General features: G+C 40.8%; 2 protein-coding genes across 2 annotated transcripts in view; one reads left to right on the top strand and one right to left on the bottom strand.

The window, feature by feature from the left end:
• The window catches only part of ptprn2 (protein tyrosine phosphatase receptor type N2), a 216,205-nt gene that overhangs the window by 201,780 nt on the left and 3,086 nt on the right, over positions 1-11,339 (top strand). The gene's annotated exons all lie outside the window — the stretch shown is intronic.
• Positions 7,946-11,339, bottom strand: part of ube3c (ubiquitin protein ligase E3C) — a 29,362-nt gene continuing 25,968 nt past the window's right edge. The window contains exons 21-24 of the mRNA XM_086306436.1: positions 10,350-10,538; positions 10,196-10,262; positions 9,959-10,089; positions 7,946-8,399 (exon numbers count right to left, since the gene is read on the bottom strand). Of these exons, the coding sequence (XP_086162562.1) occupies positions 8,229-8,399; positions 9,959-10,089; positions 10,196-10,262; positions 10,350-10,538 (558 nt within the window). The 3' untranslated portion in view covers positions 7,946-8,228. The remainder of the gene's footprint in view (positions 8,400-9,958; positions 10,090-10,195; positions 10,263-10,349; positions 10,539-11,339) is intronic.

Genomic DNA, 11,339 nt, shown 5'->3' with positions numbered 1-11,339 from the left:
CTGTTTTTACCCTCCCTTATAAGAGGTTAACGTGAAAAAACCTTGAAAAAGTGGAGAGCGCCCCAATGACCCCATAGCGTCAAGGCCGTGCAGGAGCGTGTCCAGATGGGTGTCATGGGGTGGCCCCAGCCCAGGTTGCAATATACCCCCACCCCTTTTGTTTTAGGGAATTAATTACATTTGCTGGTATAACATTTCTACTTTTGCTGGCCTGTTTCTAAGTCTTGATAGTTTAAGTCAAAGTAAAACATTTTCAGGTTGTTGTACGGTGTAGCTTTTCACAAACTGTCTGTGTGAGGAAGTTCTCTAACCTATGACTTCAGACTCCAGAGCTATATGTGGATTTTTAATCTACATTGAGTCTTGCTGACAGAAAACTAATGGTAAATGGCCTGTATTTGTATAGCACTTACTAGTCCCTAAGGACCTCAAAGCGCTTTACACATCCAGTCATGCACCCATTCACACACTGGTGATGGCAAGCTACATTATAGCCACAGCCACCCTGGGGTACACTGACAGAGGCGAGGCTGCCGAACACTGGCGCCACCGGGCCTTCTGACCAGCAACCTTCCGATTACAAGGCGAACGCCCAACTCTTGAGCCACGATTGCCCCAGACTAAACTAGATCAGTGTTAAATAGATTGCATTTTAAATTTTGTTTATCAGTTATTGTAAAACTGTGTAATGTGTTATGTTTCCTCCACTGAAAAAAAAAATTCCTGACTGACAGAAAGAACTAAATTAAAATTTTGATTGAATAATTTTAGTTATTTTCTCAATTTTTAGTTATTTTCTCCAAAAACTTTGATTTAGTAAGTCAGAATTTTGAGATGCTTAACTAGATGCTTAAAATGTTTGAGATAATAACCCAAATTCTAAATTATATATGGCAAAAAAGTAGTTGTTTGTTTTGTTTAATTCAGGGGTTTTTTTTCCACTGGCAGAAATAAGCTTCCAGATTGTGAATTTAAAACAACAAACAAATAATGTTTAAATATTTCATTACCAAAAATGTGAAATCTATCATCTGTACCTTATGGTATTAGTTTTGCTGAATTAAAAAAAAAACCTGTGGATGAAAATAGCGAATGTAGTGCATGGATACATCTGTTTTCTTCGTCCCAGCCCTTTGTCAAAATGAAACTAAAACTTTGAAACCTAAAAGCTGAAATAGGCGGATTTTTATTTGTCTCATTTCCACAGACAGGTAGGTTTCAAAGTGGCTTTCATAGCATTATAACTTCTCCGTTTTGCACTTTATTGTTGTTGTTTTTTGGGGTTGTTTTTTTTTTCTTTTTTTTTTTTTTTAAAAAAGAACAGTTTTCTGTATTTTACTTTTATAAATTTCATAAGCACCCCCCACACTCCCTAGCAGATCGTTACATGGAGAAACCTTTGGAATACAAGCGCGCTGATCCACACAGGTATGCACACGGGTGTTCACTGCTCGTAGACCCAAATTACACCTTTCTTGGCTGCTACTTCGAAGCACATCTGTCCTGCGTGCTGCACAACAACATTGAATATTTAGTATTTACTGCTGTTTACACTTAGCTAGATTAATGCGATGGTGTTGTGTTTAATATGTTGCTTTGTTTTTTTTTTTGTTTTTTTTGTCTTTTTTTTGCTTGTTTTCTATTCTTCTCTCAACAGGTGATCCAGGAGATTTTTATTTTTTTTCTCCCCCCCTTTCTCACCGTCCCTCTCCCCTTCTGTTTTTCCTTTCCTTCCTCTTTCTTTCTCCCTTTCCTATCTCTCACTCATGTCTGTCCCGTCTGTAACATCTGAAAATAAAATATAATAAATAATAAAAACAAAGATCGACCAAATGGACCAATACGGCAATGCCACGAAGCTCCATTTGGCAAAGTAAATCCATTGGGTATCCTTGTTGGTCTTCAGACAACAATTCTGATGGCTAAAGAACCAAATGGGACAGGCGGGAGAAAAATAAATAAATAAATAAATAAATTTCATAAGCACAAAGTAAAGCACCAAATTGTCTTAAAGAGAGGAAGAACAGTCAATGTGATAAACTATTTTAATTACAGCTATTACCAATGTTAATTACTGATTGGTATTTCAATCCTTGTCTGCATGTCAAAGTGTCATTGAGCAAGACATTGAATCCCGAGTTGCCTCCCTTGTAAGTGTGTGAATTATAGGGCAAAAGGTGCTTGAACAAATGTGTGAATGAGGTTTTTAGTAAGACGGCAATTGGAGTGCTCAAATAAGGTAGACAATCACTATGTAAGCACAGGTCCACATAGAGGGGTAAAAGTGACCTTCAGTTTACACTTAACTTTGTTTCTCAGTGACAAATATTATTAATATCAACGGGATAACCTGAACTATTTATAAATGAGTAGGGGGAAAAAAATTTCTGCATTGTTATAGCCATTTTGCCTGCTGAATGAGGGTAATCAGTCGAAACTGCCCTTGATGACTGCCATTGACAAGTGAGAGGATATTTACTAAAAGGTTTTGTTAGGTTAGATTTTTATTTGGGATCACTAGAATCTATAGTTTTTTTAACCAACTGAATAATTACTTAGAAATCTGCAGACATATCAGTATAAAAGAATGTGTGGAGGCAGCTGTAGACACAATAACTGGTGCCTGATATCGGTCACGGCCACCTGTTAGCTCAGTTCCTGCAAAACAAGCATTTTCTATGAAGAGTGGGATATGGCTCTTAACAGGGTCCATTCGTCTTCTATATGTTCAAGACATTCCTTAATACAATTCAAAGTGTTACACAGGTTACATTTCTCAAAAGCTAAACTAGCAAAAATATTTCCAAACGTAGAGCCATTGTGTGATAGATGTAAACAGACTCCAGCTACTTCCCTTTATATGTTCTGGTCCTGTCTGACAATTGCTCCCTTCTGGTTATCATTTTTTGATGTCATCTCTAAAGCCTATGCCTATAACATCTTGCCTTCCCCCTTGGTCTCAATTTTTCTGGTATAATGACTGCTGCTCCCCCTGCCCGTTTACAGAGGGTCATTGCCTTTTCGTCATTATTAGCAAGACGCCTGATTTTATTTAAACGGAAGTCTACTACTGCTCCATCACACCACCACTGGATAAGGGATGTTATGCAAAATGGCAAGCTGGAAAAAATCAGATGTACTCTCAACTGATCCATCAGCAAATTCCACACAACATGGGACCCTCTGATAGCATACGTCAACAATCTACCTGGTCTGAAACTGTGAATGTTCCAGACAAGTTCCTACCACCCAGATAAATGCACATTCTCATATAAAACTCTGTGTAATTCATATAAAACTACATCTATATATCCATTTTTTTGAGCACCCATCTAATTCAAAGTCACAGGGTGGCTGAAGTCTATACCAGGACACCAGTCTATCACAGGGCTAATATGAGATTTAGTGCAGTAAACAATAAATAAATAAATAAAATGTAGGACAATGTTAAAGAACAGAAAATAAAATATTAACATTTACTGTTTAAAATGTTTAATTTCAGTGTAGTTTTCATCACTGTCACTGTTGGTTTTCTTTTAGATCAGTTGCAATATAGATAATATTTGACAGACTGAGATTTAGAAAGTTCAGATGAGATAATACAACACAAGCACTTGACTCGCTGTCAACACATTATTGTTTGTGCCTCAGATTCAACAAGGTGCTGAAAACATTCCTCAGAGTTTTTGGTCCATGTCAACATGATAGCATCGGCAGTTGCTGCAGAATTATTCGCTGCACATTCCTCAAGAGAATCTCTCGTTAGCCCATGTGCCACAGGCGCTCTGCTGGATTGCAATCTAAACTGTGGAGGTAATTTGAGTACAGTCAACTTACTGTTTTCTTTAAGAAACCAGTTTGAGATGATTTGAGCTTTGTGACGTGGTTCGTTATTCTGCTGGAAACCATTAAGAAGATGGGTACACTGCAGTCATGAAAGGATAAACATGGTCATCAGCAGTACCAGGCAGGCTGTGGAGTTTAAAAGACGCTCAATTGCTACTAAGCGGCCCAAACTGTCCCAAGAACATGTCCCCCTCAAGTTTTCAACCTCAATAAACATGAATGCAACTAAAAGATATATAATTAAAGGTTTATTTATTCAAACAATCAATCATTAATGGAGATGCGCTGGTATTAACTAAATGCACACTAATCAAATAATAATTTGACCAGATTCCATTAAATTTAACATTTTATACTGTACATAAATAACAAAAATATTTCAAAACTTACATGTAATAAAATAACTTAATGGCACAATTAAGCCACCAGTGGCCTGAATTGTTGATACAAAGCAGGATGGAGCCACGCTCTTATCTTTACCCCCCAAAAATGACCCTACCATCTGAATGTCACAGCAGAAACTGAGACTCCATAAGCTTGAGGCGACATTTTTTCATTTCATATATCGTCCACTTTTGGTGAGCCTGTGTGAACTGTAGCTGTGAACTGTCCTGTTCTTGACAGCTTCAGCCCACGGTGTGGTCTTGGTGCTGCTGAAGCCCATCTGCTTTAAGCCTTGACATGTTGTGCATTCAAAGATGCTCTTCTGCATACCTTGGTTGAAATGAATACCTTTCTTCTGTTCAGTTCAATTCAATTTAATGTTAGTTATATGGCACCAAATCACAACAACACTTTCCTTAATACAAAGAAAACCCCAACAATCATATAAGCCCTGTGAGCAATCGTTTTGGCGACAGTGGCAAGGAAAACATTTTCCATAATATTTCAACAGGAAGAAACCTGCAGCAGGGAGGGTCGTCATGTGCCGCGAGCGGTTGGGGTGAGGGGAGGACGTCGTTGTGGAGATCTAGATCTGGGATCTGACAAAAACTAAAACTATCATTAAAACTCATTTTATTTTTATTCAATTTAGTTTTTATATTAATGTTTTAATCATTGAAACGCTGAAATTTGCAAAGTCTGTCGTTTGTTTTTATTTCCCGTTTTATGGTAATTTTGATGGTACGCGTTTCACCGAGGGACACCTGAAAGCAGCACGTCATTGAGCGTGGACAGCAGCGTCGTTGCGGTGTCCTGCTCACACATCCGCGATGACACCCAACACCAGACTTTGCTGTTCACGCGCGCACAGTGGATGAAACGAGGCTGTCACGTGCCTCGCATATCCCCTAACAAACCTAGAAACGTGCCGGATCATAAGAAGCGCTTTCACGCGGCATTCAGGGAGCAAAAGAATCAGACAAACGGCTTTTTGCGCCACCTGTCGAGCGCACGAGAAACATACGACCTGTGTCTGTTGTAATTATAAGCCTGATCCAAAACCATTGAGAGGGGAGGGACAGGTTTCCATGTAAGCTCACCCGTTTTCCCTGCTATAAGAGGATACCCACTACACTAGCAGTGTGATAGTGGGACTTTTAATTGTAAATAATTCTCAGTATCACGCCTCTGCACAGATGTAAGAGTTGGGCTGAATTTGATATACTGAAAAAGGCTTAGTGAGCCAGGGCCTAGTTTATATTATACGATATTATAAGACTGTTTATAAGATATTATAAAACTGTTTGATCAAAACTGTCAAATGTAACCAGAAGAAAAGGCTCAGACTCAATTTTGAGCTTATTTTCAACACTAAATCTCAACTATGAAATAAGAAGGTAAAGTTCTCACATTTGCATACTGGCTTTCAATATTTATTTATTTTTTTTTTTAAAAGATGATCTCCCCTTGGGTCACACTCTAGAAATGTAGGATACGCACAGAAGACATATCTGAGGAACTGATAAGCAGTGAGGTGAACTCATCCTAACCCAAAGAAGTCAAATAAAGCAGGGCAGGTTATTGCAGTTTCAAACCGAAGTGAGGCTGAAATTACAGGCCTGCATTGATTTTAAATGGAAGATGAAGGTCGTTTTTGCAGTAAAAGCTGGCCGGAGCTCTTGCCAGCAAAAGAAGACCCAATGAAAATGACAGATAGCTATTAATTATACTGGGCATTAAGGGCAGTCTGGATTTAATTAGACCCATTGAGCGGGAGGAATCACAGCAAAAATAGATATCATGCATAGGTCAGTGCTTTTCCATACTTTGAAAGTCTTCACTTAAGACTCTTTATTTTCTCGCCTTTCTGTGATCGCTGTGGCTGAATTTGACGTGGTAACAAAGTAGGGCGACAACAAGAATGAGACTTAAAAATCGATCAGATTTAATTTAAACGGCAACCACAACTCAAATAAGCTTGGGCTGATCAGTCTTCATGTCTAGACAGGCAGAAAGGCAGCACAGGCACTCCCTGTCCTGATGTACTGCTATGCCAAAGCCACTGAACCCACATTTCCTTCACAGGCTTCAGTGCCAGGAGAGCCATATTCATAAAAACAAATGAATTCATTGCTTTGATATTTCTGTTATTGGTTCGTGACCTTGAAAGGCTTCCAGAGGGTCTTCAGGTGTTTTCAAAGTCGTTTCCATGCAGCACTAAAGGTTGACCACCAGGTGGCAATCTGCTACAAGAAATATGTTAGCAGAGACTTAACTAAGATCTTTTAATCCACAACCTGGAGCTATGTCCCAGTTTTTTTGGTCAGTGCGCTCAGTAAATGGCCAGTTTAAACCTCAGGTTTGCTTCCATGTTAATTAAAATCCATGTTTTCATGCCAGCTTCGCAGGGACACTCACTTTGGTATCTTGTTTTGGAAAGCAGGCTACAATCCCACCCCCCTCAAAACACCCTCAAGTGATTTTTTTGATGCTTCCTCGCTACGATAAACAAGCCTAAAAGCTTCAATTAGCCCTTAAAAATCCTATGAGCAAGCTCAAGTAGCATACGCAGTGAAGATGATTCACAACATCCTGCATTAACTTTGTCAGTTATAATCCATCACTTGGTAATAGTCTTAAATAAATCTTATAGTAATTGAGATGAATCCCTCATTTCAATGACAAGTCTGGTTTTTAAGACCCAATTACCACTTTGAGTTCTCTGGCCCAGAGGATGTGCGGCGTATGAGAAGAGGGGGGCAGCGAGCTGGCTGCTTTGGCGGAGAAGCGAGGATGGAGAGATGGACTCGGTCCAAATAGGGATGGATATCTTCCTCAAGGGCTGCACTGCATTAGAGGCCAGGTAGATTTATGACAAACGCACACAATCTTAATTTGTGCTCAGCCCGATAATGCATCTCAAGGCCAGAATAGTTCTGCTCAGTGTTTCTTAACTGGATGTTTCTTTAATTATATGTCAGAGGCCATAAAACTCAAGAGGAGATTTTCCCACAAAGCACTGTTTTATGTCTCGGTCATTACTGTAAATTACAAGTAACAAGAAAATATGGAGGGAAAAAATCAAAAAGAAAAGTGGGTTTATTTGTTTCCATACACTCTTATTTTTTTTTCAGCCTGTTGGTACACTGATCATCTGTAAGCCTCATCAAACATGACACAGTTGCTGCTTCCCCCTACTAAAAAGCAAATTTGCAGGAGGAAGGAGAGGGGGGGGGGGTCGTTCACCTTAAAGCAGACGTGTGTGAAAACAGAAACTCGTCACGTGAAAAGGAGAGAGGAAAAACAAACCTGTACAAATACTGAATAGATGAATAATACAAGAGCAGCTGTAAACATATACATATTCACACAAAAAAAAAAACCAACCTTCAGTGCTCCCCTCCCCAAACATCCAGCAAGACAAGTCATTTCTATTCTTCAGATGGCGTGTGCACACTTACTGTATCGTTATCAGACACGACGGTTAATACTAGGAATAATAACAATTCGAGAAATCACAAAAACCTGCAGGTTCACCGACCTCTACGTGAAAATTCATGACGGCTGTACACAAAAGCTCCTCCTGCCTCCACAGCCCTTGGCTTTACAGTCCTGCCCACTCTGTCCCCCCCAGTCTGTTGTTATATTGCCTTTTTTTGTTTCAACATGATGCCGCTTAATCTTTGGTGAAAACATTTCTCCATTCAGTTACACATTTGTTTGTTTTTTAAATGTATGCACAAAATACCTTCTGCAAAATTTAACTAAGCTGCTGATCTGTCTGAAGAATAAGAAGGGATTCAACATTTCAAATGATTTAAAAGCACCCTTCTTTCAGTCTGTGGGGGAGCATTTCCTCACCATCGGCTTGGCACGCACGCACGCACACACACAAACAGTAAAATCAGTCAGTGCATGGTTTGCTTTCCCTCGTCTATTTTCAGTCTTTCACCCCAAAGCCACTTCTGTGGCGTCCATGTCTGGAGGCACAGCTCAGCTCAGCTCAGCTCGAACCCGGAGGATGACTCGATGGCATACAGCAGCTTGTTCCTCATCAGGTGCTGGTCGCAGAACTCGGGGAGCTTGAGCAGGTTCATGCAGGTGCTGGCGGTGGGCAGGCGATCCAGGTCAGTCCCTCCGTTGTGGATGCAGAAGGCCGGGTAAAGCTCCTGTTTATGAGTGAAGGGCTTCAATTAGAAACTGATAGAGAGAAATCTCTACATCCCCGAGGCGTTTAAGAACCATGGAAATTAAAAAGAAAAAAAAAATGAGGCGACAGGCAACACGTGTCCGTAATGATCCCAATTTCAAAACCAATTCAGATTAAGCAATAACTGTCAACTTCCACAAGGGGATAAATGTTAAAAGAGAGACATTAAGTGCTAAGCTAATACAGTGGAAGTATAAATTGAGGAAATAATCTTAGTGCTTGAAAGGCACCGAGTGGGGAAATCAGCCCACGGTTTGACCCTTGGATGAGACGCTGGAGGAATGGTCATTTCATGTTGTCTAGCTGGCATTTTTTTAAATCAAGCCTCTCGCCGATGAGGCCACCTCATCCGCAGGCGGTGACACGGACCGTTTCCATCACTGGCCGGGCCAACGCACCAGGTACTCCGCCCTGATTTCATCCTGCTTTTTAAAGTTAGCATAGATGGCTCAGCGGCCACACTTGCCCGATTAAATGGCTCTTTAGGGGTTTGGCCATAATGACCCCATTTTTCTGACAATTACCGTATTAAACTATCGTTGCTTATTGAGAAAGTGTCATTACCGCAGGCATCATTTTGGGGGGGAAAAATGGAGAGTTTCCATCATCTTTTTTAAACGGCTTCTCCTGACAGAGCCATTTCTCCTCTAATGAATCCTGGGCCGAATCACGACAGCTAATTAAAGCTTAGCTGGCTTGAGCTGAGGGCCGGGTCAGGGGCCGCTTCCCTACGAATTACCGCCTTCTGCAGCCCAGAGACGAGCGGAGGCGGGAGGAGCGGAGTCATATTTATCAATGGTGGAGTGAAGGCAACACTCAAACACAGAGAGGAGGAGAGCGTTGCTCCCCACAGCGCAAAAATCAAGTTTTCTTAACCGATGACAATAACAAGGAGTACTAAAACCAATCATATCATGATTACACCTTCTGGTTTGACAAAGTATGACGTAAAAATTGTTTAATGGCTCAGAGTAACACTTTCTCCTTTTTTCTCCTATCTCAAACTACTTAAGTGTCCCACAAATCAAGTCAGTGAGAAAGCGAAACAGCTTCCAATTAGGAAATCATTTCAGAAATAGGAGGTTAGCGGTAATGATTCAGCAAACGGTCTTCAGAAGTAGATGGATGGAGTTTCCTTGCATATTAATCTCGCAGAAAACTGCTGCTTTCTGCCCCGTCGCGCAAAGTTGAAAAGTTCAAGAGGCTACCAAGTTCTGAGCGGCAATATTTGACCAGCCAAGGTTTTTCCAGCCAAGCCCACGCATGCGAAGCTGCAGACAGACTTCTTCTGCAGAGGAAGGTCATGAACTATAAAACAACAGTGGACGTGGTGATAAGACTCGGGTCTTATCGCCAGCTAATTTGAAAACGATCATTTTCTAAGCTGTTATCAGTCTGGGCATTTTCATTACAAGCCTATTAAAGAGGGAACACTCCCTTCTGTTGAGGATGGAGAACCAGAGGATAATGGTGGGCAAGGCAAGTGCAGAGAGAAGAAGGGGGGGGAGTCCACATCACCTTGAAGCCCAGCAGCGGTGGTCTGGAGCAGCTGGTGACAAACTTCAGCAACTTGCGCTTTTCGTCATCTGTGAATCCTTCGACCACCTCCCAGAAGATCTGGATGACGGGATGAGTGGCTGAATACCCGCCTGAAGATGACGATGAGGGTGTAAAGTTAGAATGAAATTTCTCAGTTCTATAAATGAGAATTTGCAGAAAAAACATACACAAGAAAATAAAGCACTTTGTACCTACCTGAGTAATTTGTAAAGTTTTTTAGGTCGTCGAGACAAATTGGCACATGAGCCCCAGATATCAGAACCTTTAAGATGTATAAAGCATATTTTTAGCTTCTTTAACACATTTTATGTTTCTTCAGGTTCAGTTATTTATGTCACGTGTAGAATACCTGAATCTCCTGCTGGTCAAACATGCGCAGCCACTCCAGGTTGACCACATTGGCCAGACCCTGTCTGAAGGCCAGGCAATGAGGCCTGATCTGCTTGTTGAGCCTGTAGTCAGCCACCAGATGGATGTAGGCTATTCGGTTTGCCGTGGTCACAGGAATATCTTTGCCTCCAAGCTTCAGCTCAACCACCTGCATCAGAAGGCACACGAGGCATTTACACGGTTCTTTCACAGTTCTTCATTTTCTCTTTAAAGTTCTTCAGTTGCGAGGTGACCGTTCGAGTATTTATTTGCAACGTGCAGGATTTAATTCAATAACACAAAGGTCATTAAAATAGTTTCAGCAGCACTTTGATTAAAGGTAAAGCTCTCTCCATGCAAGTGTGAGGAGAAGTGCACTTCAGTGTTTCCAAATATAGCCCGACTACTGAACATCTGGTCCAATACAATTTGGCCCAGTGTTCTCTTTTCATTAGCTTTAGAGCAGTTAGCACTTGATAAGATGTGCTCGTCTCAGTTCATAAAGCTGGCAGTGCGATGACATCATAGCATCCGCAGGAGTAAGAAAAGAAAAAAAAAAGTAATGTTCATCTTTTTCCAACGCTGTCTTGGGATATGAGATCTAGTGTTTAGACAATTAAATTACTCACATGTATAAACGTGACTTCAGAAACTTTATTTCCTCTTTCTTTTACTCCAATAAATTGATTACAGGGGTTTAAAAAATACTCACTGCCTTTGTTGCTGCTGCATTTCCTGCAAATACTGCAACACTGCACCACGTGGCAATGTGAAAAGTTTTAATCAGGACGATCCACACGGCGGATTAAATCTCATCTCAAGGTGCTGCAGGACTGGGTTTGCATTAATTTTCCTAATTTTAGTCAGTGTGTTATTTGCAGCTGGCCAAAATATGGATAACCACCTTTCTGTGTCTTTCTACCTAAAGTGCCAGTTATCAGCTCAAACTCTTCCGGATGAAGAAAAATAT

Source organism: Aulonocara sp. 'chitande type north' Nkhata Bay, linkage group LG9 (genome assembly GCF_057382095.1).
Source record: "Aulonocara sp. 'chitande type north' Nkhata Bay isolate Kocher_YH1m ecotype deep benthic linkage group LG9, A_spYH_male_GT1.1, whole genome shotgun sequence".
NCBI lineage: Eukaryota > Metazoa > Chordata > Actinopteri > Cichliformes > Cichlidae > Aulonocara > Aulonocara sp. 'chitande type north' Nkhata Bay.
This window is presented reverse-complemented; position numbering and strand designations above follow the sequence as displayed.